At 40.5% G+C, this 27,565-nt stretch overlaps 3 protein-coding genes across 4 annotated transcripts; all 3 read right to left on the reverse strand.

The window, feature by feature from the left end:
- Positions 1 to 967: 967 nt before the first annotated feature.
- Positions 968 to 13,628, reverse strand: dpp9 (dipeptidyl peptidase 9). 2 transcript variants are annotated; one of them, XM_022755347.1, is made up of 21 exons: positions 13,530 to 13,628; positions 12,089 to 12,179; positions 11,721 to 11,959; positions 11,389 to 11,501; positions 10,828 to 11,001; positions 9,062 to 9,230; positions 8,716 to 8,826; positions 8,461 to 8,589; positions 8,296 to 8,357; positions 8,109 to 8,209; positions 7,717 to 7,894; positions 7,430 to 7,589; positions 7,177 to 7,256; positions 6,335 to 6,487; positions 5,665 to 5,800; positions 4,327 to 4,472; positions 4,007 to 4,153; positions 3,745 to 3,897; positions 3,137 to 3,279; positions 2,327 to 2,438; positions 968 to 2,076 (listed from the first exon to the last, which is right to left on the reverse strand). In XM_022755347.1, the coding sequence occupies exons 2-21, from the start codon at positions 12,142 to 12,144 to the stop codon at positions 1,984 to 1,986; spliced, it is 2,655 nt and encodes an 884-aa protein (XP_022611068.1). In that variant the 5' UTR covers positions 12,145 to 12,179; positions 13,530 to 13,628; the 3' UTR covers positions 968 to 1,983. The 2 variants fall into 2 exon arrangements, with proteins under 2 accessions (XP_022611068.1, XP_022611067.1); XM_022755346.1 differs by having other exon boundaries at positions 9,062 to 9,233.
- A 666-nt stretch (positions 13,629 to 14,294) lies between these two features.
- rps15 (ribosomal protein S15) lies at positions 14,295 to 16,913 on the reverse strand. The gene is made up of 4 exons (XM_022754963.1): positions 16,854 to 16,913; positions 16,354 to 16,439; positions 15,412 to 15,646; positions 14,295 to 14,456 (listed from the first exon to the last, which is right to left on the reverse strand). The coding sequence occupies exons 1-4, from the start codon at positions 16,854 to 16,856 to the stop codon at positions 14,343 to 14,345; spliced, it is 438 nt and encodes a 145-aa protein (XP_022610684.1). The 5' UTR covers positions 16,857 to 16,913; the 3' UTR covers positions 14,295 to 14,342.
- Positions 16,914 to 19,832: 2,919 nt separating this feature from the next.
- Positions 19,833 to 26,393, reverse strand: LOC111229025 (calponin-2-like). The gene is made up of 7 exons (XM_022755175.1): positions 26,111 to 26,393; positions 23,352 to 23,473; positions 23,166 to 23,232; positions 22,607 to 22,744; positions 22,394 to 22,510; positions 21,578 to 21,724; positions 19,833 to 21,306 (listed from the first exon to the last, which is right to left on the reverse strand). The coding sequence occupies exons 1-7, from the start codon at positions 26,165 to 26,167 to the stop codon at positions 21,001 to 21,003; spliced, it is 954 nt and encodes a 317-aa protein (XP_022610896.1). The 5' UTR covers positions 26,168 to 26,393; the 3' UTR covers positions 19,833 to 21,000.
- Positions 26,394 to 27,565: the final 1,172 nt, after the last annotated feature.

Below are 27,565 nucleotides of genomic sequence, written 5' to 3' on the forward strand. Positions count from 1 at the left end.
GTGCAATATTTCTCTGTGGAATAGAAGTATAAAGTGACATGAAAAAAAAAAACTCAAGCAGCAGAAATGTGTACTGAAGTACAGTACTTTGCAGTACCTGAGTAAATGTACTTAGTTACATTCCAATACTGAAGAGGTATCCCACATGTTCCACATTTTTCAAAGTTTCATATTTAGGGAAATATGCTTATTTACTTTCTTACCCAGAGTTAGTGTAGCTGAGAACATAGGTATCACTTCTTTATAATTCTAGATTTATATATTCTTATGTACGCTAACTAAATATGAAGTTACAGCTAGCAGAAGCAGTTACCAGGCAACCAGCTAACTGGGCACTGCTCCCACCCAAGAAATAGTTCAGCACTTAACCCCCGTAAAAATACAAGCAGTTGGTCTAACACTTTGGTTTTTGTACAGATAAAACAAATGAGATAAACCACGTTCATCTGTGAGCTTTAGAGCAACTTGTAGGCAAATTGTGTTACCTTTGGGCAGAGCCAGGCCGGTTAGCTTAGCTTTATGCTAATTTTTTAAGATTCCGTTACATAACCTCAAATCAAAGCGGGACTCACCTATGAAGTATGAGCATGAGTACTCCATTACCAAAAGGGTTACCATGGAAACTGTGCTGCCCACAAGGAAAGGTGCCAGAAGGACCAACAAGCCTCTGCTGCTTCACTCGTGAAAGATCTGGAGTGCTTGAAAGCCCATGTTGTGCAGGTTTGGTCAGGTGCAGCTCAGAGCAATTAGGAAGACACAATGAGGCTACAATTGAGGTTTTGAGTGGAATCTTAATAGAGGAAAACACACTTGAGATGAGTGTGGTTCCCAGTAAGATAGCTTGCAATGGACCCTGCAAAACATAAACAGAAAGACACATGTTGTAGCTAATATATACAATCTAACATGTTGAATAAGAAGACTGAAGTAAAAGAGAGCGTGTGATTGATTCATACATTTATTCATTATCATGTACAAATTGTATTCCGGTGGTACAAAGCTGTTGTAAGACTCCAGTGCTCACCCTCCTGTTGTCTTTATTGCAGTAAAAAAAGGAAATACCAGCATGATCAATAGTCAAGAGGTACTTTGGCAAATATAAATTATGTGTTAAGAAGGCAAGCAGACATCTCGAGCAATGTAATGTGAGGGGAGAAAACGGCACAAAACTTTCAATGAGCAGCTTCTGTCAGCACTCATTAAAAAAAGAATAAAAATCCATAAAAATATTTTATTTTAAACAACACACACTTAAAACACGTAGACAGAGGAAGAGACTTGGTTTTCTTCCTTTCTTCATCATTACACAAACTGCCAGGTACAGACTCACAGTATATATGGATATTGCAAGTCTGTGTGAGTGTGCTTGTGAGTGTCAGTGTTTATTTATGAAATAAACTGTATTTTACACATAGTGTGTGTGTTGATGTCTGCAAATATGTTTATAGATTCCATTTCATATCTGTGAACTGTAACCCCATTTCTACCACTGACTCAAGTGAATAAAACAGGTGGGGCAAGGGGGAAACAACACGATAACATTTGGCAAAAACCATCATGGTTGCAGATGAGGACGTGGCTGAGCGATGAGTCAATGTGACACAGCCTGCAAATATTTCTCCATATGTCCTTGTCTTTGTTCAGCTTTCAGGGTGAGACACCAAATCTCTGTGCTCGTAAACCATACCCCAGACTGTACACAGGGGGAAGGGCATGGAGGAGACAGGGCGAGCAAGTGAGTAACAGAACAAGAGACAGAGAGCGCGAAAGAGGGAAGGTATGGTGGAGAAGTGAGATGACTAGTTCATAGGAGAGAGTGGCTTGTGGCTGCAGAGTGTCTGACAGTCTCTCCACGACAGGGTGAACAGTTGGAGACGGGGTTTGGGATCGGGAGGTCAGGGAGAGTAAAGATGGGTGGTGAGCTGGAGGGAGTAAAGGAGGACAGAGGGGAAACTAGACTTCACTTCTTCCCGTTGTCTCATTTCAGAGGTATTGTTGTAGAAAGTGCAGCAGCATGATCTCGTAGTGCTCTCCAGACTCAGGGCAGCGAATACTGTGTCGCTCGTTGGGGTAGACCTGGACGATTGAAACAGGGTAACCATAGTTACCATGTGTACTACATGTATACAGTCTAAAAAATCCACTTTAGAAAATATCTTTGGAAAAACACTAAAAACTGCACTACAAGTGTTACTCTGAATACAAAATTTTGAAATTGTATAATTTATTGGAAAAGTTATGGAAACTGTCAACGCAGATGAAGTGATCTCATACAGCAGCATCAAACAGATGTGTTAGTGATCAGTATTAGGTATGTGATGCCTACCTGAAGCTGGTAGGGCTTCCCAGCACGGATTATCTGTGACACTAGGAAATTGGTGTGGAAAAAGTGCACATTCTCATCTAGAAAACCGTGAAGAATCAGCAAACGATTGGGCCTGGAATGACAAGGATTACAGGGTTACAATATGATACACTACAATATGAAAGGCTTTCATAGGACAGACAAGATAAAGAGTGCAATTCCTGAAGTAGAACATTGTCCAATAGCAAACAGTGAGAGACTCCATTCTTTCAGGTGTTAAAAAAAGGAAAACCTTTAGAGATCCAAATTTATAGAAAGCTGAAACACTGCAGCTGCAGAGCTTCAGCCTCTCTACTATGCATCCAAGAGCAGTGCTCCAACATGCCGCCTGTCAGGCCCTCAGGGTCTGTAAACAATGTTACTAAACGCTGAGGCTTGATTTAGCCTGTCATCTCAAACAGGAATAATTTCACCCTTGCAGATTTTAACAGTTGCAACTAAAACTCAGAAGCTACTGTTTTTCATGTTCAAGAGGTTCTAAGGTAATGAGTCACATTTAAGATCAAGGGTGAAAACAATCACAACTATCTGGTAAAAGAATGTCATCAGTACATGTGAAACAGATTACCCAAAATTTCTTTGGTGAACACGTCAAACTCACTTTCAAAGTATATGAGTCATGACTTTGCAGGAAAAAGGACTGCAGTCATGATGAAACATGCAAGAATATCTATGCAACCACAAAGGACATGCAGCATGGTTAAAAAAAGGTTTAAATCCCATATAAAGGCAGGGACTCTTGCCAACTCATTTAAAGGTGTGTATACTGACTCGCTGGGCAGCTTGTCCACATGCAAGGCCACAGATCCTTCCTCGTAGCCCTGCTGGTTGTTCTCAGGCACATCCATGTAACGCTCTGTGTAGCCAGTGTCGTATGCCATCCACACAGTCACTGGGGCACCTGCGATAGCCAGCTGGTAGGGAAGCACAATGTAGAAGGAGGGTAGTGGTTTAGAGTTGGCGGGAAATACCTAATTAGACTCTGAGTAGACTCTAATGCTGATGTTATGGCTCAGTTGGATATATATTTTGGCAAATGTTGGTACATAAATTAAACTTTTAGTCCCTCTAGCACAGGGGTGCACCTGCAGATATCCTTACTGAATTAATGCTGTTAGTACCATAGTGTAGCACTGTCCAACACGGACACCATGTGGATGTAAGTGGCAACTACATCTGCACTTTTGATATGAAACTTCATACTTCAGGAATTAGGCAAGTAATTCTCATTTTGCTCAAGTTCATTACACGGTGATACAACCTGTGTTATGCTTTCTCATTTCTGGCTAAAGGAGACAGCAGAGAATGCTCTCTGATAGAAAGTGAGTGCATGGTTTAAAGATAAAAAGGATGGCTGAAGGGAGAGACGGCTTCCTAACCTTGAAGACATTGGGTCGCTGGATGAGGCCCATGAGTGAGAGGAAACCGCCATAGGACCAGCCATGGATAGCAACACGGCTCAGGTCCACAAAGTTAAACTTCTCCGCCACATACTGCAGCCCCTCCACCTGGTCCTCGATCTCCACCTGACCCTGGAGAGACGAAGGCAAATCGTGTTATGTGTTCATCTTTTCAGTCCTTTTTCCCTTTCCCTGCAAATCTGTTTACTGACACTGCAGTTATTTAATTATCTTTCTTTACCATTTTGTTTTTTAGTGCCCCTTCAAATTCAAGGCCCCTCTGACAGGAACCCCTCCCATCAATGACAACCACAGCGTAGCCCAGAGAGGCCAGTGTGTTCAGACGGAGGTACTTCATCCCCTTGAAGGAGTTGTTCACCAGCTGCACCTGAAAACACATACACACACAAAATGTCACTCTAAATGTTAAAGTTGTTTTCCCTTTACACAGTATACAGATGTGAAAGCGCTATTTCATGTAGTATTTAGTGTACAAATAGCACAACACGCACAACACAGATCACAGACTCAAGCCAGAATAAAGTGGACATGGCCACGAACCTGTGGGCCTCCATACACGAAGAGAACAGTGGGGTGTTTCCTGCCAGGCTGCAGGTTGTGAGGCTTGTACACCATCCCATAAAGTTGGAAGCCCGACTTCCCTGGGAAGTCAAATATCTCAGGTGGATTGTAATCTCCTGGGCAACCTGGAAGACATATTACTAGGTTAGCAAAAATACCAGTGTCTGTGGGTCAACTCCGTGTGGAACTTCACCTAAATCAAAGTGTGTCTTAAAAAATTTTTTTTACACAGCAATAATTCTTGATTTGACATTAGCTTGTGACACACTTTCTAGTGAAAAGCTACTGATGCTCTGGAACCAACACTGCAAAATATCACCTTGTGATACTGGGGTACAAGTTTGTTTTTCCTTTACAGTATCCATTTTAATTCTGGAACTGGTCTACACTGGTACTTCAGTCACACTCTTCTACTTCCAAAATAAAAAAAATAGGTGTTTAATGCATACTTGATGACAATATTATGCCCTGTGATTGGGGTGGCACTTACCCGTGACTCCTTCATTTCTGACAAAGCAGAAATAATTTGGAAATGCACATCAAGACAGTAAAGGATTGCCCTCTAACTCCTGGTATTTTTAATCAATTATACACAACAATCAACTCTGACCCAAAGTGCTCATGATGACGTACGTGTTTGAGCACCACATTATCTGATTGCTGTTAGCATTGTCTGGAGGACAGCATTGTAGATCAAACTCACCGTCCTTGATCTAATCAAAGCCAGACTCGGCTCTATTGATTGTTCCAAAAATAAAACCACAGATAGGTGGCCAACCTTCACACTTGGCCAGACTGCCTCCCTAAGACAAACTAAATGAGATCAATTATGTAAATGCAATCTCTGTATACGGAATCAGAATCAAATCTGGGTGCTAATTTACGGCTTCCTTTTTTTTTTAACATCAGGTTTGTAATTTATCATGAACGGCAACAGAACTGAAATAACCTCAACATTTTAAAAAAGTTGCTGTTCAAAAACGTAACTAAAAAACTACTAATGACATTTACTAACAACATTTACTTTCCAGTGGTGTAGCCCGTATTTTCGAAATATCTGGCAGGTAAATCAATCAGACACTAAGACACATTTTAAACCAGGATCTGGTATTTCAGCGACTCTTTCATGATTCGTCTTTTAGTGCAAAAAAGGCGGCAAAGTTTTTTTTATAAGTCAAAGACACATCTCGATGTTGAAACAAGCCACTTCTGGTCTGCACAGGGGAATACAGCTGGTGTATGATACTATCTGTGTACGTTTATATTTTTGTTAGGAAAACTATGGTATGGTGGTTGTTCACATCACATTCTGTTTACCTGGTGACTCCATCATGCTGGCCCAGAACTCAGGTACCATGTGTAGTGGGTCACCTTCTGAACTGGTCAGTCTGTAGACGTGAACACATGGAGGCGTACTCACGTTACTGTAGTGGCTGACAAAAAAGTCAAAGTTCTGCAGAGAAAGAAAGAAGTGCAAAAAAAATCGTAAGTATAAAGAATTCTGGACCAAATTGAGTAAATATATACAAGGACAATGGAGGAACTGAAATGCTATGAGAGGACAGGATGCAATTGCAATGCTACACCGCATACTACAAGGATCTGTGCTACAAGGCCCAACTTCAGCTACTGTCAGTGAACACTGCTGACAGACTCAGAACATTTATCCCATGTACTGCAGACTATCCAACCAATCCCTGGCTTTGACAGCTTTCCCCAGGTTTCTAAGGTGCTTTAACTGATCTGATTAAATCTATTCCAAATCTTCTATCTCCCTCTGTTAGGTCATAACATAAAGCAAGGAAAATAATTTAAATACATCACTGTTCTTTGTGCCCACAAGCAGAAAAAAAAAAGAAGTGGCCTACAAATGACTATTTGTAAGTACCATTTTTAAAACAGCTGGCTGACAAAATTAGTGGATGGACTGAGGAAATGTGCACGTATGGATTTTTTGACCAGTAGGTAAACAAATGAATAGTTTTACCTGACTAACAGAGCAGCTATGAGAGAAGCCAGGCTTGGTTAGTCTGACCACGTCTCCGGGTGAGTCATAGCTGACCACGTAGAGGTGGTGCTCCAGAGGAGTGTCTCTGGTGCCCTGGAAGTACACCAACTTTGATGCCTCATTCACCCAGATCTAGCAAGAGAGGGATAATAGAAAAATGAAAAGGGATAGGGTTAAGGTTAACTTCTTAAATTCTGTATGAAGTTTAAAAAAAAAAAAAAAAAAGCCTACTCTTATATATATGTGAATATAAACATTCACATAAATTCTGCAGTTCACATAAACAGTTCAGTCAGACAGTATTAGAACAGTGACGTTTTAATTGTTTTGGCTCTGTAGTCCAGTAACAGCTTTCAGCGTTGATGGTGTTTGGAGAGAGTTCATGTCCATACTGGGTGAACAATGTCAGATTTCTTTTTTTACTCAGTTCTTCGATTTTAGTACAATGCAGCAGCACAATAATCCTGAGGACCAGACTGAAGGCAAAAATCCCCCAAACTAGCAAGAAGTGAAGGTGGCTGCAGTAGCGGCCGGGCAGAACATCATCAGGGAAGATACCGTGTGTCAGCAGATGTCCATCAGTTGTAGACTTTAGACACTGAAGTGAAGTCCTTCATCGGATGTAGATGTAAACTAAATCCGATGAAGTTGAGAGTCAGGACTTCGCCGTTTCATTTCAAAACCAATGTGCCGGAGTACAGAGTCAACACAACAAAATATACGTAACTGTAAACTCTCTGAGTCTGACTGCACTCTATACACCTGTGTATCTTTTATAGGTATGAATTTTGTATATCCAACACTGAGGGACTTTGTCTAACCTTGGAACCATGTCTTGCTAACACTTCCCATTCTCCACTGGTCAATGTAATCTCCTCCTTGATTGCACATTTGAAGTCTCCTGGAAAAAAACAGATATGAGAATCAACATGCTCCTTGACATACTGAAAACTGTGACGTACACCCTGGTAGCTCAGTTCAGATGAGATAAAAGAGTTGTAGCTTTAAAAACACACAGCTACGTAATTATTTGACAGATATCATTTCAAGCAGGAGCATCTCCTCATCTCTTACCCTCTATGTGTTGGTAGTCCTCTGTCCAATGGTAGCAGCCCGGTTGAAACAGGGATGTGATTTTATACAGGTGGCTGAAACCCGTTTTTGACTCATTTACCCAAATGAAAGTAAACTCATCCTCTGTCGTTTGAATAAAGGGATAGAATATATCATGAACCTGCAGGAAAAGAAGAACAGTTAGTCTGCTCTAGAAAAACCTTACAACACTCACAACCATTACAGTTACAGTGCAGAAGAAACAGATGACCAAGATAACCAAAGTGAGCGGCATGTGAAAGACCTACATTAATCCAGACATCAGTGGTCTCTTCATAGATTATGTATGGCTGTGTGTTACTGGGCACGGCCTCCAGACTCTCCTGCCTCTGAGCTGGGTCATCTGTGACGGGGATGAAGAGGGCTGGAGGCAGCAGGACCAGCTGTAGCTTCCTCTGACTGCGGTCCAGAAGCACTGCCCAGCCACTAGGGGAACACAAAACAAACTAAACTAAAAATATTGTTTTTTAACCTGCTTCTTTAGAAACAATAAACATAAGCAGCGTTCCCCATTTACATAACCACTTTTCAAACACTTAAAAGAATATTATCCACACATACTCATATCTCAGAATTATTAGTGCCAATACCAGAAAAAAAAGCATCACTCAGTCAACTAAATATTGACTGAAACACTCACTATTTGCCATCACTCGTCCATCCTACTCTGGCGATGTATTCTGTCCCAGGAAACAAGGAGGTAAAGGGGACGACCAGTTCTTTATCTTGCGTGCTCACAATCTGTTAAGTACAACAACCACACGCACATTAGGAACGTCTAATTATCATGTTGGAGAAGAAAGAAAGATAATAAATGAAAAACTCACTCTTCCTTGATGGTCTGTCTTTATCTCTGCCAGTTTAAGGGTAGCCTGGGGATTTTTGCTACCTGTAAATAAAAGACATTAGGAAAATATAAATGATAGGAACGGTTACTAAAACTATTCACTGCTCCAAGCCTGTATTGGCTCAGTGTACAGGGCTACACTGACCTGTACGAGGATATCTGTATGCGTCTGCTTTCCGCTCCTCCAGTGCTGGAGATGGAACATGAATAATCTCTACTTCCGTCTCATCCACCTCTTCATACAGAAGGTACACTGTTTTTCCTCCATCAGGGTCTGACAGGGGGAGAAAAATAATGAATTCAAGGAGAGTGTACGCAAAGAATAATAGATACACGACGAATACCAAGCAGCATTGGCTGTCAGTTAGTCTTATTCCTTGAGTACACGGATGACTCTGACCTTCCACTGCTGAGGGACTCCACCAGTAGCCAGTGAAACGGTCAAACTCTTCCTGGATGACAAATGTTGCTACACCTGCAGACTTTGGGTCCTCCTTCACATTATCCACACCTGGAAGATGTTAAATGAATTAGGAAAACAAAAACATGTGTGCATGTACTGTTACTGGTATAATGGTAAATTATGACATGATTTTTTTTCCTTGCATGTAATTTGAAATTAGATTAAATTGGCTGCACAACATTGAGTTAAAGAAGGTATTAAATACAGAGAAAGTAAAGCTGCTCAACACATGGCATTTTATAGCCTATTCAAATAATCCAAATAAAGGCGAGAGGATTCAGACCTTTGTGGCAGTAAGTGAGTCTCCTTTCCTCGCCAGTCTTAATGCTGGCTATCCACAGGTCGTTATTGTTGATGAAGGCTATGAAGTCAGGGTCTCCAGGGCAGACCTTGGGGTCCATTCGGGTCCCTGAGCACTGGGTCTTTATCTCCACAGGCTTTACAGGAGCAGACTGCTAAAACCAAAACACTCAATTTTAGTTATTGGGAAATAGAAGTGGTACATTGGATGCAAAGATATACTGCTGGAGGAGGTACTTGCTTGATGAAAGCATCGTCTTAAATGCAGACACTGACATGAAAAGGTACATTGAGCACAGTCAGGTGCACCTTGTTCATCAGCAGGCGTTCTTAAAGACTTCTCCACACTGAGCTAGAAGCTGTCTCACCCGCTGATGTTTTGAAATGATAGTGGTGTTTGTTGGAATACAGAACAGGCCGACGGCTCGCTTTGTAGACTGCTTCAAAAGTACAAAAAAGCTTTTCCCAGTACTCATCAACACTTCTCATCTCATTTCTTCAGCATCACATCTGAGTAAAGGCCTGTCCTATGCACAAATGTCACACTTCATTGATGTTTTTAAATGTAATAGCTGTTGAATAAGTATGAAATCAACAGGATTATTGTATAAAAGTAATAGAATTTTTATACAAATTGTTGACTCAAAATGTTGCATCTTGTTAAAGCAATCAAAAGGTCACCAACTACCCAGATCCCTTAAACCATGCAGCAAGTAAAGTGTTATCAGTTACACCATGAAACAAGACTTTTTTGTTTTGGTTGGCCATTTGTGGCTTTATTATGATAGGGAGACTGAGAACAAGACAGGCAAGTTAAGGAAGAGAGGGAGAGGGGATGACATGCAGCGAAGGGCCTGAGTATGATTCGTACCCAAGCTGCTGCGGTAAGGACTGAGCCTACATGGTACCAGGACGCCCCAAGACTTAAACAATTTTAAGGTAACTGTAACAAAGTTACAAAAGGCACAAACACAATGCACAAGAGCCAAAAATTGGAGAGCCCTTAAGATGCACCAATTTTGATCAGTATCCCAGATTCAAACCAACTGCATCATGTAAGATGAACTGAAATCACAAGCTGAAATCAGCTGAGTTCTGAGCATCAGTGACAGTCGTTCCCACAGAACTTGTCTGGCACTCCTATGATGGGCTTTAAAGAAACTACATGTTGAGTTTCATACAACCAGGATTTATGGCAAAGTTGTCATTCGAGGTCAACACACAAAGATCAACAACATCTGGTAAGGGCACAAAACATGAAGCCCAGAACAATGGAAACTGAATATAGTCCCATGATCATCTTTCCTCCCATGATATCTGTTACTACCCCTAGGCAAGCTGGGTGGCAGTTCAGGAGTCTATGCTATTAAAAATACATTCAGCACTGACACATCTGGATTTTAATCTTTGGCAACATATTTTATAAATATATTAACTATGCCCAATAAATGGATGACACTACACTAAGGATCAAATAAACCATTTGCAACACGGACCCACAATGAATTTACTCACTGCCAAACAGAACATTTTGTCAATATTCACAGCAAAAACTCAGCTCTACCTAGCAAGCAGATGCTTGTGATATTCTTTGTCTATTCAAATGGCTGCAGACTATTTAAGTTAAGTCGGTGTATTCAGTGCACCAGTGCCTCCATAGAGCTGTACTGTGGACCTTGCTCTGAATTAAATCTTTCCTGAGTATCTAGGGATTCTAAATTGAGGGGGAAAAAATAGCAGTGTACTCACGATGAAGCCATTGTTGCCTCCATCCTGACAGTAGAAGAGGCTATTGCTGGCCTGGAAGAGGAACAGGCCTGTCTGAGCATGGTAGTCATAGGAGGTGATACCAAATGCTCCCAAACGTTTACGCTCTCTCAGCAACTCCTCCTCCCGAGAGTAAGCCCCCTGGTGTGGTGTAGCCTTAAAGAACCGACAGGAAATACAGAAGATATATAACATTTCTAATAGACTGAAGAGATTTTTTTTTCGACAGAAGTGTGATAGGTAAACAAGTTTTAGTGAGCTACTATATACAGTATTATTACTGTGAACTATAGCTGACAGAGCCACATTGAACTGACCCACCCCCCCCCAGTTTAAATAACTGTATATTGGTTGTACAGTACAAGCTTTCCTCTCATAGTTTCTACCATAGTTGCTTAATCTTGTGAGTTTTAGAACATATTTCTGGTGCTATAAAAAGCAATAATGCCACACCTTCAGGGACTGCTTATCTCACCCATTTGTGAGACACATCACCCTGTGCTGTTTGGTATTGGCATGAACAGGAAGAGAGGGGGAATTCACCTGGAAGTGATCCAGCATCTGTTTCCATGACAACACCAAGAGGGCCTCTTTACGGATCTTCTTGGGGATTTCTGAGTAGAGTAACGAATTCTCTCTGCTCCCATAAGGCATTCCTGGTAAGCACATGGAAAAAAAAACAAAAGTAAAAATGCTTGTGCTAACTTGAAAAGGATAAATTCAACAAAGTGACTGTTTTAATGTCATTCTGCTGCCTGGAGCAGGAAAACATGACCGAGGTCAAGTGAAAGGAGAACAAATTAGCTGCAGTATACAGAAAATACAAATCATAAGCTGATATAGGCGATTGTCTGAGGCACCAACAATCATCTTACCGAGATAATACAACCGGTGGGAGTGGGGTCCATTCTCATCCTTCTTCTGCACAAACTGGAAGTCATGGGGGGCCTTGTTAGCGATCATGCCCGAGTACTTCCTGCTACAGTGGATAATGTCACGAAGGCCCTCCCAAGAGTGTTTCTCCACGAAGTACTGAGATGGAACATCCTCCATCTCCACCACCTCTGTACTGTGCGAAAGGCCGTCCACAGCCGTCATACTCACTGTCACACAGCTGGATGTCGACATAAGAAAGAACTGATAAGAGGTGCTGACACACAGACACACCTGGTTAAAACATTTAGTCATCCATCTTCCTAAACAAAACGGTTAAAAGGCATAACATCAACCTGTCATACTGTACCTTTTCCAGATACCCTCTTTATTGTCACAAAGTTTGACCCTCTTGACTCTATGCATTCACCGGTCAACGCACCTCACTCCAATTCTGTAACCTATGAACAAAGTACAGTCCTAATATCATTCAGAATTCCTAAATAGAAAATAACAAATAGAGTTAACCATGATGACACTAGGGGGGCAGTAATTCCTTATTATGACAGCTAGGTATGAACATACTTTTATATGCATGCACTAGTCTTCTCTCTTGGCAGATAAGACTTTCATGACTGGAGGACATTTGTGCAGTGATCAAAATGTGCCTCAAGGAGAAGTGGAAAAACATAAATCATTCATAAAGCTCCACTGTCACTGTAAAGAAACATAGAAACTTTAAAGAAACATGGAGCTATAGATTTTAAAACTCCAGACCAGAGTACCAATTAAGGATCATAATTCCTGTTAAATTTCCCATGTCAAACAACTGATATATCTCCAACTCAAGATTTCAAGGGGATACCCCACATTCCTTTATAATCTGTGTTGGGTGAGGGATCAGTATAATGCAAACAGCAGTGAGAAAGATCATATACTCTCAACAATTTAAGTAAATTTCTTATGTTGGTGTTAGGAAGGTGTCTGACACTGTGGTAAGGCACTTTAAGTCTGTGTATAAGAAACACTGAGCTCACAACAAATACACAAACCAGCATATACTTCAGCTGCTGGGGAGATCTGTATGAGGCGTGGGCTGATGGAACCATATTTATGAATGAGATCACCCAAATGTAGATCTGACTTTTTATCTGGCTGTACAAGAGTAAGTGCACCTATACTACTGACTGTCTTCTGCTAAAAAACCTCCCCTGAACATTAAACTTTTACTTAAAGAGGTCTCTGTGATATTCTATAAAACATGTTAAAAATGGAAGGAATTACTCTGCAACTTGTAACGTTATACATGGAGAGGCCCTATTTGGTTGAGCTGGTTACTTGGGAGCCTTTAGCAAGCTAATAGTAAGGGTGGGGAACAAGTCGAGTGAAATATAAAATACCGGTACCGTTAATGTTAACAGTTAGCTAGCCTACAATAGATCTTTGTTCTCGGATTTCAACTACTCAGTCACACTGGGAAAAACACCGGCAAATTCATTTGTGTTAACACTTTAACGACACGAACGTTACAATTGGCAGTGAATGACAAAACCCCAAGTAGTTAGAAAATGACAGTTATGAAGTAGTGTCTAAGGTTAAAAAATCTCGCTTGGGTACATTTTGACATGACAGCTCTCTTCTGTCATTTTCGCTCTGAAGCTAACTAGCTACCTACCGCTAACCTAGCTAAAAACCAGCTAACCGCTAGCTAGCGGTTTCTGGTTTTCTGTAAAGAAAAAATAATAATAAAAATACCAGATGCTCAGACGACCGTCTTCACGAAACAAGCTAAAATTAAGGAAAATACTTACCAATCTGGTCACTGTTTCTTTGACCAAGTTCTAGACTGTATTAGCTTGGTGTCAATAAACAGATTTTGCAACTGCTAAAGGTTGTATCCATGGCCCAGAGTGGCCACACACAAAATGTAGCTGGCTTTCAGATCGGAAAGAGGAGGAACCTTGAATCTATTAAGAGTACACACCGGTACGTTTTCAGGGCTGCACCGCCACACTGAGGAGGCGTCAGCGACGGTCAGTGTAGTGAGGCGTGTGGTAGGATGGTTCATGACCCACAGACCGACTCCTCTACTTCGCACATTTGTTTCAACAATTTTACATGCACTAGTTTTGACTGCACAAAGACTACTACCGCCCTCTTGCAAAATGTTTAACTCTATGCAGATAAACCAGTGAAAGGCAACACCAGCGTATGATATCTATACATTACCCAACGTAACTAGATTTAAATTATTTTCCAGTCAAATCAATGTACTAAAATCCACTAGCATGAATCTGGACCACACTTAATTCAAAACTAAATGTTTAGTCTTTGTTAATGACAGATTAAACAATTTTGCTGAATTGTAATTACTCTGGTTTTCCAGCTCAAATTACAACTCCTAACGAATAGAGCACAACCCATTCTGTGAATTCTTCGTTATTTTGAAGACACCCACGTTATTTATTAAAAGATCGAAAAAATGTTGAAAACTTAAGCTGTAAGCAAATACCCTGTAAACAAGCATTTCATCTTCATTCTTGAAACAATATGCAGAAGAAAGCAAAGCAGACAAGTCGAGTGGAGCACCCAGTTTTTTTATTTATACAAAGAATATAGCCATTCTACTTCAGAGGAATGAACCGAGAAGAGTGTGTGGCTCCAATACCGGGGCGACCGTGCTTGACTGGTTTGTAGGTGATGGAGAACTCGCCCAAGTAGTGACCACACATCTCAGGCTGTGGAGAGGAAAAATAGCATTATGTTAGTAACAAGACACATCTTTCAGTCTGTAAACAAAAACGGTACAGAACACTCAAGTAGGAGATGGTAGCGGTTATTAACTTATGGAAATGACATTCAAAACTAAAGACCAAACTTTAAAAAACTTTTTTTTTTTTAAAAATACATTGCGTGACATTGCATATAAACCAAACTTAAAGCCATTAAACAGTTGTGTTTTAGTAGCTGCTAATAATGTACTGAGGTTTGTGGCAAGATTCTCTGTGGTCCTGTACAATTTAGGCAGGATTTATTCAGTGTTCACCTAAAGCTAGAGGTCACTAAAGAGTATGGATCAATGCATCTCAGAAGTGGCTTACACTAGCTTTGTTAGCCTGCATGTTCCTTTAGGTTACATTTATAGCAGCATATCTATTATTCTGCAGCATCCTGCATTCATATTGAATAACAAAACCATGGTGCTGTCACTTGTCTATTTCATGGCCTTGAATGTTCTGCGTACTGTAGTTCTGACATCAAAGTTTTAAGCTTGTTGTAGACAGGGAAATCTGACATTTTTTCTAGTGGAGCCATTATGACTGAGAAGGAGGGATGATTGAGGAAATTTACATGAGAATGCAAGCAAAAGACAAGGACAGGGAGGATCAACTTATATAAATTTGCCAAATATTTCAAGTAAACAGGAATAACAATTTAACTCCTACAAATGAGTAAGTATTATAGCTTAGACTTCTTAGTGCACAGTGGATCAAATATAAGAACCCACATTGCCTGGATCATTATATGCTTAATTTGAAACAAATTTGACCTGACCTCTTTTCTAGGGACGATACCCATTATGTTTTAACACTAATGTCAGTGTGTGACATGCTTTCTTCAACATGACAAAAGTAGTATATGTGGTGGTTCATAAAGGCCCAGGTTTCAAAACCTTGACCAACAGCACCTCACCTTGATTTCAACCTGGTTGAAAGTCTTGCCGTTGTACACGCCAACCATGGACCCGACCATCTCAGGCAGGATGACCATGTCCCTCAGGTGGGTCTTTACCACCTCTGGTTTCTCCATGGGGGGAGCCTCTTTCTTTGCCTTGCGCAGGCGCTTCAGGAGGGACTGCTGCTTGCGGCGCAGACCACGGTTCAGCCTCCTCCTCTGGCGGGCGCAGTACAGCTGCATCAGCTGCTCACTGTAGGGGGAGAGAGGACAGTGATGACTATGAAATCCCTGACCACCTTTGAACCAAAATTTTAGTTGCTGGTCAAATGCAGACAGAGCACAGCTCAGAGGCAGTTGTTGACTGAGAAATGCTGTGTCTGCAAAAAACCTCTCATCTCTTTGAGCTACACTTGCATAGACAACAGGAAAGGGAGAATACAAAGACAGCCAAATATGTAACAATAAAAAAGTGCAATCACAAGTGCCCAGACAAATCTGCCAAAGCATTTCCAGTTTCAGTGTGGTCCCCAGCCATCAATGGCAGACTTGCAGATCAGTTTTATTCAACTTCAAAACATGGACAGCAAGGTAATTTAACATTTAGGGAAAGTTATATGATCAATGTCAGGAAAAAAAGTCTGTTTCACTACCGATAAAAGCCACTTCTGTCAAGACAATCAGATTTACTATAATTCACTCGCAAAAAGAAAAAAAAAAATAGATGCCAACAGTTGAAGGACGTGAATTTCAGATTTTAGATTTATGGACACAGAGACATGCCAAGATCCTTAAGCCAAAACTGAGTACATGCAGGTTTTTGAAGTTTGTGTGCAGTCAGCGTGATTCTGAAACACGCTAAAGCTTCACACCACTTATATGAAACAAAACCTCAGTTTCTAACAAGTGAGACTGTGGCATTGAAGCTGGCCAAAATGCAGCGACAGCAGTGTCACTTACTAGGACATGTCCAGAAGCTGGTCCAGGTCCACACCTCTGTAGGTGAACTTCCTGAAGGTACGCTTCTTCTTGATCTCGGTATCCGCCTGGAAAAGACATACGGTTCCCGGTCAGTACGTAGCATACACAGTTAGCATTCATATTATAGCGCAAATGCCTGACCCATGACTGCCTCCAGTGACGATATTAATTCACAGAAAAGTTTATTAATTCTCGCTTGAGCACTGCAGGAACATTACAGAGACAGGTCATGTTTAACTAGTAGTTCAGACTGTGTAGAAACACTGGGTTAGCTTAGCCACAGATGGCCATAGCTCAGGCTAATACACAGCCTACAAACATAGATTTATCTGACATTTTGGGCAACGATTTTCTGCGTAATGGTCAGTGAACGTGTGGAAGTGTCGGATGGCATAGCCAGCTATCTTAATTGTTTACTCTAGAGCTCAGATGCATATAGATTCTGTTTTGACAAGCTTCTGAATCAGTAAATGACCTACCATCTTGCCTGATGTTCCGGGGGAAAAGAACGGCTACAAGTCTCGTCAGGCCTGATATCGCGCGATTTGAAGCAAACATCCGGCGGTGTCTTCCGGCGTCAGTTCCCTTTGTGAACAGCAGATGGCGCAGTTGTACCATTACTGCGGTTTCTGACCAGTGTCAAGTTTCTACCAACGTGTCCCGTTTTCATTATCGTTTCTGTGCATCACTGTTTAGTCCATTCTTTCTTCTGTATATGAGGAGGAGAACAGACAGTTACAGAGCAAAAACTAAACAGGAAAAAACTGTATTTTATTGATTTGTATATTTGGTTTTTAACACAGATGTAGCTCTAGCTAATAAAAGGCTCAAAGGTAACCACATTTACTCAGGTACTAACTTAATTCCAGTTTTGAGGTACTTGCACTCCAGTATTTCCATTTGGTGTATCTTCTAATCCAAAACATTTTAGAGGAAAATGTTTTACTTTTAACTGACACTTTTCTAGTTTTTTTTTTTTCCAGATTAAGATTTTACAAACATCTGAAAAGATCATAAAATACAATAGTGTTTAAGATCAAACCAGTGGGGAACCCCTTACAAAAAAGCAGTGTCTAGTTGGGCGCCTTCTCACGTTTCTTGCACTGTATCTCTGTGAGTTGTTACCAGCTTCACCAAAGTGACATTCCCCTTTAAACGTCTCACATGGTTTCATTTAAAGAACAGTTTGAGGCTCAAAGATGTAAAAATCTCCAATATATCACTGTTATACGAATTAGTTTTATCTTGTTACCACTGTACTAAACTGCCTAACTTTACATAAACTATCTCCACCAGCTACAACAGTAAAATGGTGCTCAGGCCTACAGAAACATGCCTCAGTATTAACAATCTAATAATGTCATACATAACAAATTATCAGTCACAGCGGCCACTTTGGTGGAGAATGAGTACCTTTGATACTTTAAGACCATATTGCTGATAACAATTAACACATTTATTCATGTCCTCTTTCAGGACCAATGATGACAAGGTCCTCAGTTTTATCCTTGTTTAAATCAAGAATATTTCACCACCCAAACATGCCCAACTAATATTTAATATGCCCGTTTGTTGCACTTCTTTACCTGATCTCTCTCGCACTTAATGAATAGATGTACTCCTATGTAAATATTTTTGGGATATCCAACACAGTTAATGTTTGAAAATTTGACTTGGACTTATGTTATGGAGTTTTTCTTTTTTTCCATTGCTACAACTAAAGGGTTTCAATATAATTTGCTTCAAAGAATTTATACTGTGCAGTAGCCACCCTTCCACCCAATTACAAAAACACATGCAGTTATTTCCACTTCCTCTGTTGGTGTCTAATCACTCAGTCAGCTTCAGTTTTATTTACCCAGGTTTAGATATATCTGCCTCCACCCGAACACAAGAGTGAAAGTCAACATGGACAATTGAATTAGTATTTATTCTAATTTCTCCAGTGTTAAAATGATATAGTCCTCATTTTTGTCTGTGATCTGTCAATTTTGCTATAGATGTCAATGTCTGATAATCTGATTATAGAGATTAATTGAATATGACTTCCTTTATTTTTTGGCTCTGTAGTGTTGTTTGAAAATGTGTACTCTGCATTCAGGATGTGGCTTTAACTAATTTGCTCATGTTGGCTGGGTACTTTTGCACAACACGATAATGAAGACTTAATTCATTGACTTTTAAAACAAATGTTGATATTGAAGTTTATATATGGACATTTTCAGTGCTCGGAGTTCCACAGATTAAATGCCATTCACCATCAGTGTTTTGGAGTGCAGGGAGCAGTCTCAAAACCTGAACAAAAATACAACCAAAACTATCTGCATACCAGAAAATGTTTTACACAGTGCATTCTATGTTCTTTTTTCACATTTTGTTATGTTGCAGTCTTTTGCTTAAATTGTTTAAATTCATTATTTCACCCTCATCAACCTACACTCAATACCTCATAATGACAAACTGAAAAACAGCATTTTACACATTTTTCTAAATTGTATCATTGTATTAAAAGGAAAAACTAAAATATCACATTGACATTAGTATTTACACATGTGCAATTTGGCTCAGGTGCTTCCCATTTCTCTTGATCAACTTTGAGATGTTTCTACACCTTAACTGGAGTCCTCCTGTGGTAAATTAAATTGATTGGACATGATTTGGAAAGACACACACCTGTCTATATAAGGTCTCACAGCTGACCATGCATATCAGAGCAAAAACCATGAGGAGGAAGGAACTGCCTGCAGAACTCTGGGATGGGGTTGTGTCGATGCACAGATCTGGGGAGGGATACATTGAAGCTTCCCAAGAGCACAGTGGTCTCCTTAATTCTTTAATGGTAGAACTTTCGAACAACCAGGACTCTTACCCAGAGCTGCCCGACCAAACTGAGCAATCAGGGCAGAAGGGCCCTGGTACGAGATGTGACCAAGAACTTGATGATCACTCGGCTTGAGCTCCAGAAATCCTTCTTTGATTTTAGCATAAAGCTGCAACATAACAAAATGTGAAAAAAACAAAAGGGATCTAAAGACTTTTTTTGAATGCACAGAATGTATTTCAAGTGAACAGGACCTTTGAAAACACAAGTTTGTTTTGTAAGGGTGACTTGCAGCATTATACAAAAGTGTGTAGTAATAGTACCGCTCCAGCACTGCATGCAGAGCTACGGTTTCATTGACCCTCCTTAAGTATTTTCTAAAGACTTGATAAACAAGCCTCTATGCAGCTAGTAACAAATATCTGTTCATTATCTTTTTTACTGAACACCCGACAATTGTCCTTTTATATTTGTCAGGCACTTCGAGCTCCGTCATGTGTATGAAAAGTACTTTTCAAATAATCTAATCAGTTTTTATTATAATTTGATTCTACATCACTGCAGACTAAGAAGTCACAGGCCTATCCTTTGTGCCACACATTACATCAGTCTTTTTACAAATCAAACGGACACCAGATAATGAATACACATCTTTATTACATAAAGATCACAAAAAAAATGTTTTCCATTGGCATAAAAATTATTCCAGAGGAAAAACCGATAGTCCAATACAAAATGTTATTCAGAGTCAAGGTACAAAGTAGCCCCCATTCAAATCACAAATAAGCATAAATAATAATCTTAATGATCAAATATAATCATGATTGGTTCACATATCAACCAATATTAAGATTGATTCACTTAAACATTACTGACAAGAAAAGAATCCAGTATTCTTGCTTGGAATGTTCAAAACTTCACTTGAGTCTTATTTTGTCCACTCCCCCCTGCTCTCCCTCTCTCTCTCTCTCTCTCTCTCTCTCTCTCTCATCCAAAGAAAACAAGCTCAACTCCAGTTGGACTGGTTATGCAAACAAAGGAAATATTTCCTCCTTTAAAAAAAAGAAAAAACTGAAATGAGTGAGAGAACAGACAAAATATAAGATGATAAGACTGGTTTGTTCGAAAAAGTAAATTGATTTTGTTCCCTCATCTGTCTGAACAACCTAAACGGTTCTACTGCATGTGTGAATGACCAATACTGAAGGAGATACTGAAGAAGTAACAAACACAAACAAATGTACATTCTCATTCACAGGAATTACAGAAATAACTTGATGTTGTTTACACAGATGTTATAACTATTATAGATAAGCACAAGCATGGGTGTCTTGATAGAAATAACATGCGTTTCCTACAAACCTACAAAAAAATGTTTTTTTTTTTTTTTTTTTTTAAAAAGCCCCTAATGTTTCACTTTTAATTTCATTTTGCCCTTAAAAAAAAAAAAAACCTAGGGATCTCCCTTAATGCAACTAATGACTCAGCAAAAACCATTAGGGGAAAAAAAGGGGGCTTTGGCACATAAAAACAAAATCCCTGGGATAGAAAACTAGCAAAGCCAAAGGGATTGGCTTTTGTGGTCACTTTAAATATTAAAAAAAAATAAAATAAAAAAGATTCCGAAATACAGTTCATGATATGTGTAACATTGGTCTTGCACAAATAGGGCTAAGAAAACAATTTCATACAATACTAAAAGGATGAGACCTAAAAAAGGAACAACATCCTATGGATATAAAAATAAGCCGCCTGCCTCGAGGAACACGCCTCGTCATTTCCCTTCCTCAGCTCTCTCCTTCCGCCTAGTAATCCGTCCCGTCTTCTTGGTACACCTGCTCTTCTTCCTGGTAACCTTGGTAACCCTCGTCTTGGTAATCTGGGATGTAGTCGCGGACGCCCCCTGCCCCGTTTTGATCACCTGCGACCTCTCCGGCTTTAGGACAGTACTTGGCGTCATAGATCTGCCTCCCCAGGCCGAAGTTCTGGCCGCTCTGGTTGGCTCCCTGGCTGTAGCCCATCTGCAGGGACATGGTGCTGTTGTCACACTTGTCTGTGCCCAGTTTCTGGTCGTAAATGGCACGCCTTGTACCTGGAGCCGTCATCCCAGCCTGTAGTAGAAATAGGGAACAAGGAAATGAGATAGTTTTATGACATTATAATATTTACGTAACAATTGTATTTCCTTCAAACAAAGTCCTGATTTCACTGAGCCCAGTTTTGACTCGGTGTAGACAATCCAGAGTGTAGAGCTGTCTACAAGTCTAAACATGACAAGCTTACAGCAGTGAGGGGACAGGAAATGAGTGAGGCCCTGAGGCTTATTTCCACTGCCGTCCTATAATACTGAATTTATGAGAAGTTGGGAATATGTTGGAGTACCTGGCTCGCCCCCTTGTTGGTTCCCATTTGCAGACTGATGGTTGTGTTGTCCATGGGGGGCTGGATTTGAGCTTTGTGGTTATATAAGTGCCTCCTGGTGCCATATGCATTCATACCTGCCTGACTGGCACACTTGTTGGTCCCCATCTAAAGAAAAGAAAAGAAAAAAAACAAACAAAAAACACCACAATATATCAGTTTTAAAAAAAACGAACAAAAAAGAAAAAAAATGTTTTTAAATTAAAAAAAAAAAAAAACATACAAGACTTGCAAAACAAGAGTGCTTTAAACCAACTCGCTGCACTTACACAACAAACAGCGATAAAATGTTGCATAATAACACTGTATTTTAGGGAAAAAAAACTTTTTAAGTGTCAGTCACTTGTTATAAACCTGTTATAAACAGAAAGTTCTATTGTAACCTTTCCCCACTGCATAGGTAGCCCTCATTTCTACTTGACATCTTTGTTGTTGGCAGAAACAATAACAAGCAAGAGGCTTAAGAGGCCGTAACAATGAGCAGCTCTTACACAGAAGTATGCTATGCTTGACATGAGATCATGAAGTCTGGTTTCGCAGTAGTTTCGCCACATGCAGTCATGTGTTCAGTTTTCCAGGCATGTGCCTCACCTCCGTCAGGCACAGGCAAAGATATCAATAAGATATAGTGGAGCGTCATTTCACAGTCCAATACTCTTTTCCTTTATTGACAAAATTGGGAAAATTTTGTTCTGTCCCACTGGATTATTGTCTTCAATAGACTGAGTATCACTGACAGACCTGCTGCTCATCCAGGAGTCTCCGAACAAACTATACCTGTAGGCCAATGACGCACTGTCCCGCCTTCATCTTCTCCTCATCAAACAGCCTCTCCTGCTTGTCAGCGTACTTCACCCCGATGTCCACCCGTGACTGGCAGCCCTTGGTCTTGGCCTTAAGAGGGAAATAAAGTGTAGAAGGTTGTCATTGTGGATTTCCAGAAGCGCAGTCATAAACATGCATTTTTTTGTTGTTTTTTTTAAGACTCACCATGCTAGCCAGTGCCAGCAGCGTTGTCTGGACCTGGGTCATGTTTCCGCTCTCAAACAGGTCGTTGGCTTCGAAGATATCGTGAGGTTTCAGGCCGTATGACGTGATGGCTTTGATGAAGTTCGTCAGGTTCTCCAGCTAAAACCACACCAGTTTAAACAAGATCAGCAACAGTGTTCGTGCAGGATTCGTAATGACATTTGTGCAATTATTTCTGTTTGCACGCCATCTTCTCGTCCTTATTAATAAGATGCAGTCATTTAGGTGTAAAAACAGTTTGTAGTCTGAAATGTGGAGCTGGTTTACAGTGACTGGTTACACCTCAGTGAAGAATCCAGTCTGAAAAGATGCTTACATCACTGCCAACACGCGAATATAACCATGACCTAGCATGATTCAGTGTGCTGACATCCGAACATTTAAAGCACAATACAAGAGCACAGGGAGCTATCTGTTGACCATTTATATATGTATGTAAGTGATGTCATTAGGAGGCAATTATTAGCATGGCTCCGCCACACCTTCAACTGGTTAAAAAGAATGTCACAAACTAACACACCTGATGCCAGTTCAGGGCAGACTGGTTGATCTTTTTCACTGAGCCTGGTTGAAGTTTGTTGATGAGTCTGTGGCAGAAAAGCAGAGAGAAAAACCATTCAGTTTTTCCAAAACACTGTACACAGGAAGACAAACGATCAAGGCCCTCGTGTCGCAGTGTAATGGACGATCGACGATCTCTGCTTACTCGCACAGAATGACTCCATTCTTCAGGCCTTTCTGGAAGTCTGGGCCAATGGAGGAACCGGTGATGTCTTCAATCCAGATCCTCAGTTCCTCTTCTTTCTGAGGGTCATACTTCTGTGCAATCTGGTTGGACAGAGAGGTGAAAGGGTCACATGTGTCTCACGAGTAACCACGATAGCCAGCAGCTCATCTGTTAAACAGTAAATGCATTGATAGTTTGTCATTATCTCTTTTTGTTCCTCCCTGCCCACGTTGACCTCCCGCTCACACACATGTGACGTAAGATTTATAAGAATTACACAAAGACACAGATAACTAAGCTGTACATCATATAACATAACATGTTAACATTTGTCCCGAAGGTGTTATGACTGCATGAACTCATGTTTCATGGTCACCCCTGAATTTCACTGTGCCTCAGTGTAGTAAGCTATGTCTACAGAGGTGTTTTTGTCTTGTTTAGCCCTCATAAAAAGAAAGGTGACACTGACATGCCCTACCATACACACACACACAAGGATATCCTGTTTGGTAAACTGCTAAATTCTGCACAGGAAGGCAGCGACTGAAAAAAGGGAGGGAGGGTGAGTTTTAAGGGGCTTAACATTGCACAAAGATTGACTCTGGTGAGGGTGCCACTGTTGAGGCGTTACTTTGATTTATAAGCTTGTTTGGATTGGTGACATAAGTGTAAGAAACGTGCTACGCCGACTCTGAAAAAGACCATTCAGGAAGAGCATTGCTGTATGGTCACATAAACAACAGTCCACTCTGTTGAGTGGCACACTGGGGAGCAGAAATGAGAAGAACAGAGGCAAACATTTCTTCTCCTCCGGTATAGGATGAGGTGTCGAATGAGCTGCGTGCAAACTATCAACCAGCTAACAATCTCCCTCTGTTCCCAGAGGGCAATGAGAAACTGAACCGCAGAGCTCAACCTACCATATACATAGAAGTTGGCCACACTCTGCTCACAGCTGGTTGCACTCTTAAGGAATTTCTGTCTTCTAATTATGTTTCCTTCATTCCGTTATCCCCACATTAAAAAACAATATTGGCTATTTTAATTGCCCACAAAGAATTTGACAGATGTAATTTGCAGAGACAAGCTGAACACAAGGAATTCAGTCCGCAGTGCTCGGATAAAAGAGCTGAATGAAGCAGCGAGGGAGCAGGATTGCTGTGTGTTGAGCCAATGAATGAATACAGACTGTGTGGAGACTAAAAAAAAAAAAAAAAAAAAAAAAAAAAAAAAAAAAAAAATGTTGTGTACTGCTGCTGCTCAACTTTAAGTTCAGGGTCTAAACTTCAGTATTTTCTCGCCGGTAAATGTTCTGCACCTTTTTAAGCAAAAGGAAAAAAAAGGGGAGGGGAGCCAAGGGGAGAGTAAATCCTTAAATGCCTCACATTTCACAGAGGGGGCTACGTCAGCAATGGCAGGAAATACCACTCAAGTCAGCATCTCTTTAACCCCCCCCCCCCACCTATCAACCCCCACCTTCAAGGACGCCACTAGTAAGAGACAAGGGAAATCTGCATGTTTTTCTTTACGTCCGGCACATGTTGTTCTGTGGAGATTTGGGGAGGGGACATGACCCTTTCTCTCCTGTACAAGGGCACAGCCAAGGAATGCAGATTAAAAAAAAAAAAAAATCAGTTGACGGTGAGTTAAAATAACTCAAGAGAGAAGGTTGAGCAAAACCAAAGATGTCTGAAGCAGGTCAGCTGCAACTTAAACTACATTTGAGAAAATGTTGGCCACGCTAATGAAGCAGTATTAAACAGTAGCACCACATTTATTCCCTACATTTAAAAAAAAAAAAACAAGGGGGAGAGTTGTCAAGGTTATGCAGCTCAGGGTGATACACACTTAATCTCCAGCATCAGTCCTGGTATTTTAAGTGGATCCGGGTGTGCAGAGATCTGTGCAGACAGGCCCAAATAAACAAGGTGCTTTCCTCACCAAGGCCCCACTCAGAAAGTTACACATTACCAAAGAGTGGGGTTTACTTTGAAGCCTGGTTTGGTTTGAGTGACTTCAGTCTGGGGCTGATTATACAGGGTGAAATCTTGAAATAGGAAAAAAAAAAAATAACCCTAACCCTCTCCTCTTCCATTTTGCATTGCAGTTTTGAGCGAAGAAAAGTTAAAGTATGAGAAGCAGCACGACACCTTACCACAAGGGGGGAAGTAGGAAACTATTCTTGTTATTTCAAAGAAGCAATAAAAAAAGGGAACAGGGAAGGGCAATAAAGAGGATGGACTGCATCCAATGCAGGGGACTAATGGGTGAATTACATTATCTGCTAATGCAGGTCACAACGCCGGGTAACAAGCTGCACACTCAGGGAACAGAAAATCCTGGAAACGGGGATAACAATTTTGCCACAACGACAGACTTTTTTTGCCAAGAGGGACAACGCCCATAGTCTGGTTTTAAGTTAGTCTCCTGCATGGGAAACTTAACATTAGCTTCTCAAGATGCAAAACTCGAAGATGGACATATACTTTGCAAACGAATCACACACAAAGAAAGTTTCATATAAATCATAAAGTTAGTTTAATCTTTAAAAACACTTAAATCTCTCTTTTGACGTCTTTTCATCCACCTCTGGCTACCTTTTAACCTGGGCACGCGTATCAAAATGGACGCCAGGTGACTTTGCTGCTGCCGTTCAGAGAGACGCACAATGAGGATGATGGGAGTAAAAGTTGAATGCAAGTTACTTTATAATGATATATAAAAATATGTACACATACCTTGTTCTTGACTTCCGCAGATAATCCGTAGGCAGGACCTTTGTTAAAAGCAGCCATTGTCAAAGAGTTGTTATTTTTCTATTGGAGTTATAAAAAAGAGAGAGACACTGACCTAAGAATAAAAACTGCGCTAAATTATCTTCGACTTTCTCTTCCAATGAAACCTCGGTGAGAACTAAATACTTCCTTTCTCTTTTACGGCCGCCAATTAGAGCGCTCCCACGGTTTCTATCAAAGATAATGCGTTAAAGAGTCAAGATAGTTCACTGCCGGTAGTCCAGCAGAGCAGTACAGGGGAGCGAAAGCTGGGGGGATGCCTCTTATATGAGGGAAGCCTGAAAAAAAATCAGATCTTAATGAATATTCAACACAAGGCGTCAACAAGATGTAGTGTTAAGCTACTTTACGATTTCAAAAGGGGAGGGATAGTCTGAGGACTCAGAGGAGGCCCACAAGAAGTTCATGTCTTTTATTTTTCTTTATGCTATGTTTTGAGTGAAAACTTACATACATGACAGGTATTTTTAAGTGGATTTTTTTAGAAACAAAAAATTTGACTTATTTTGGCCAACCACATATGAATGAATAATGACTTTCCACTGAATTCATCCAAGAATTGTATTCTTGGTGGTGTAGTTAAGGCTTTGAAACTGTAACTACACCTTCATGATGGGAAATTAAATTCACACGAAGTTTAAGTGAGCAGGTAACTCAATGAATGAAACACGACAAGTTATTATGTGCCACTCACAATCCACATGACAGAAAGATGTGTCATTTGTCACATGTGAGGTGATGCTTGCAGTAGCACACGCCAGACACATCAGAACAAGTAGTAGGTGGGATCTACCAATCCAGGGAGTGAATGTGATGAAAGTGCTGCATTTCTGCAGAATTGAAGTAACTAAAGCAACAACTAAACTCAGATGAGGGTGAGGGTGAGGGTGTTTTTGCGCACTGGTGTGTGTTGAAATGGTATGAAAGTCGTGGGGGGTGGGGTGGGGGGGACTCATGACCTCGGTATTTCCAACAAGCTGGCGATAGCCTTGTGCACAGCTATCTAATATTTTTTCAATGTGATCATGCATTTTTACAGCATGTAGGATTTGTGTTTCGAAGCTGATTCATTCATACGTCAAAAGGACGCGTTCATTAAGCTTCACTGGTTTTTATTACTATTACAAGTTTATTGTAATAGTATCTGTCTTTCTCTTCATGTAGCCCCAGTAATACCAATTGGCGAGAAACAGCTTTTACTTCATCCTAACACATTCAATATCAGTGAATATTGTCTATATTGACTATCCTTGTGATGCAAAATATTGGGATAGCGACACTATATGCTTAGTTAAAAGTCACCTATAGCCTATACTACAGACTCTATAAACCAACAGTCACTACAATGTACTAAACTGCCCTTTCATCCCCGCTATAACAAGTACACAGGCAGACATC

This window comes from Seriola dumerili, unplaced genomic scaffold (assembly GCF_002260705.1).
Source record: "Seriola dumerili isolate Sdu_G_001 unplaced genomic scaffold, Sdu_1.0 BDQW01000226.1, whole genome shotgun sequence".
NCBI classification, from domain to species: domain Eukaryota; kingdom Metazoa; phylum Chordata; class Actinopteri; order Carangiformes; family Carangidae; genus Seriola; species Seriola dumerili.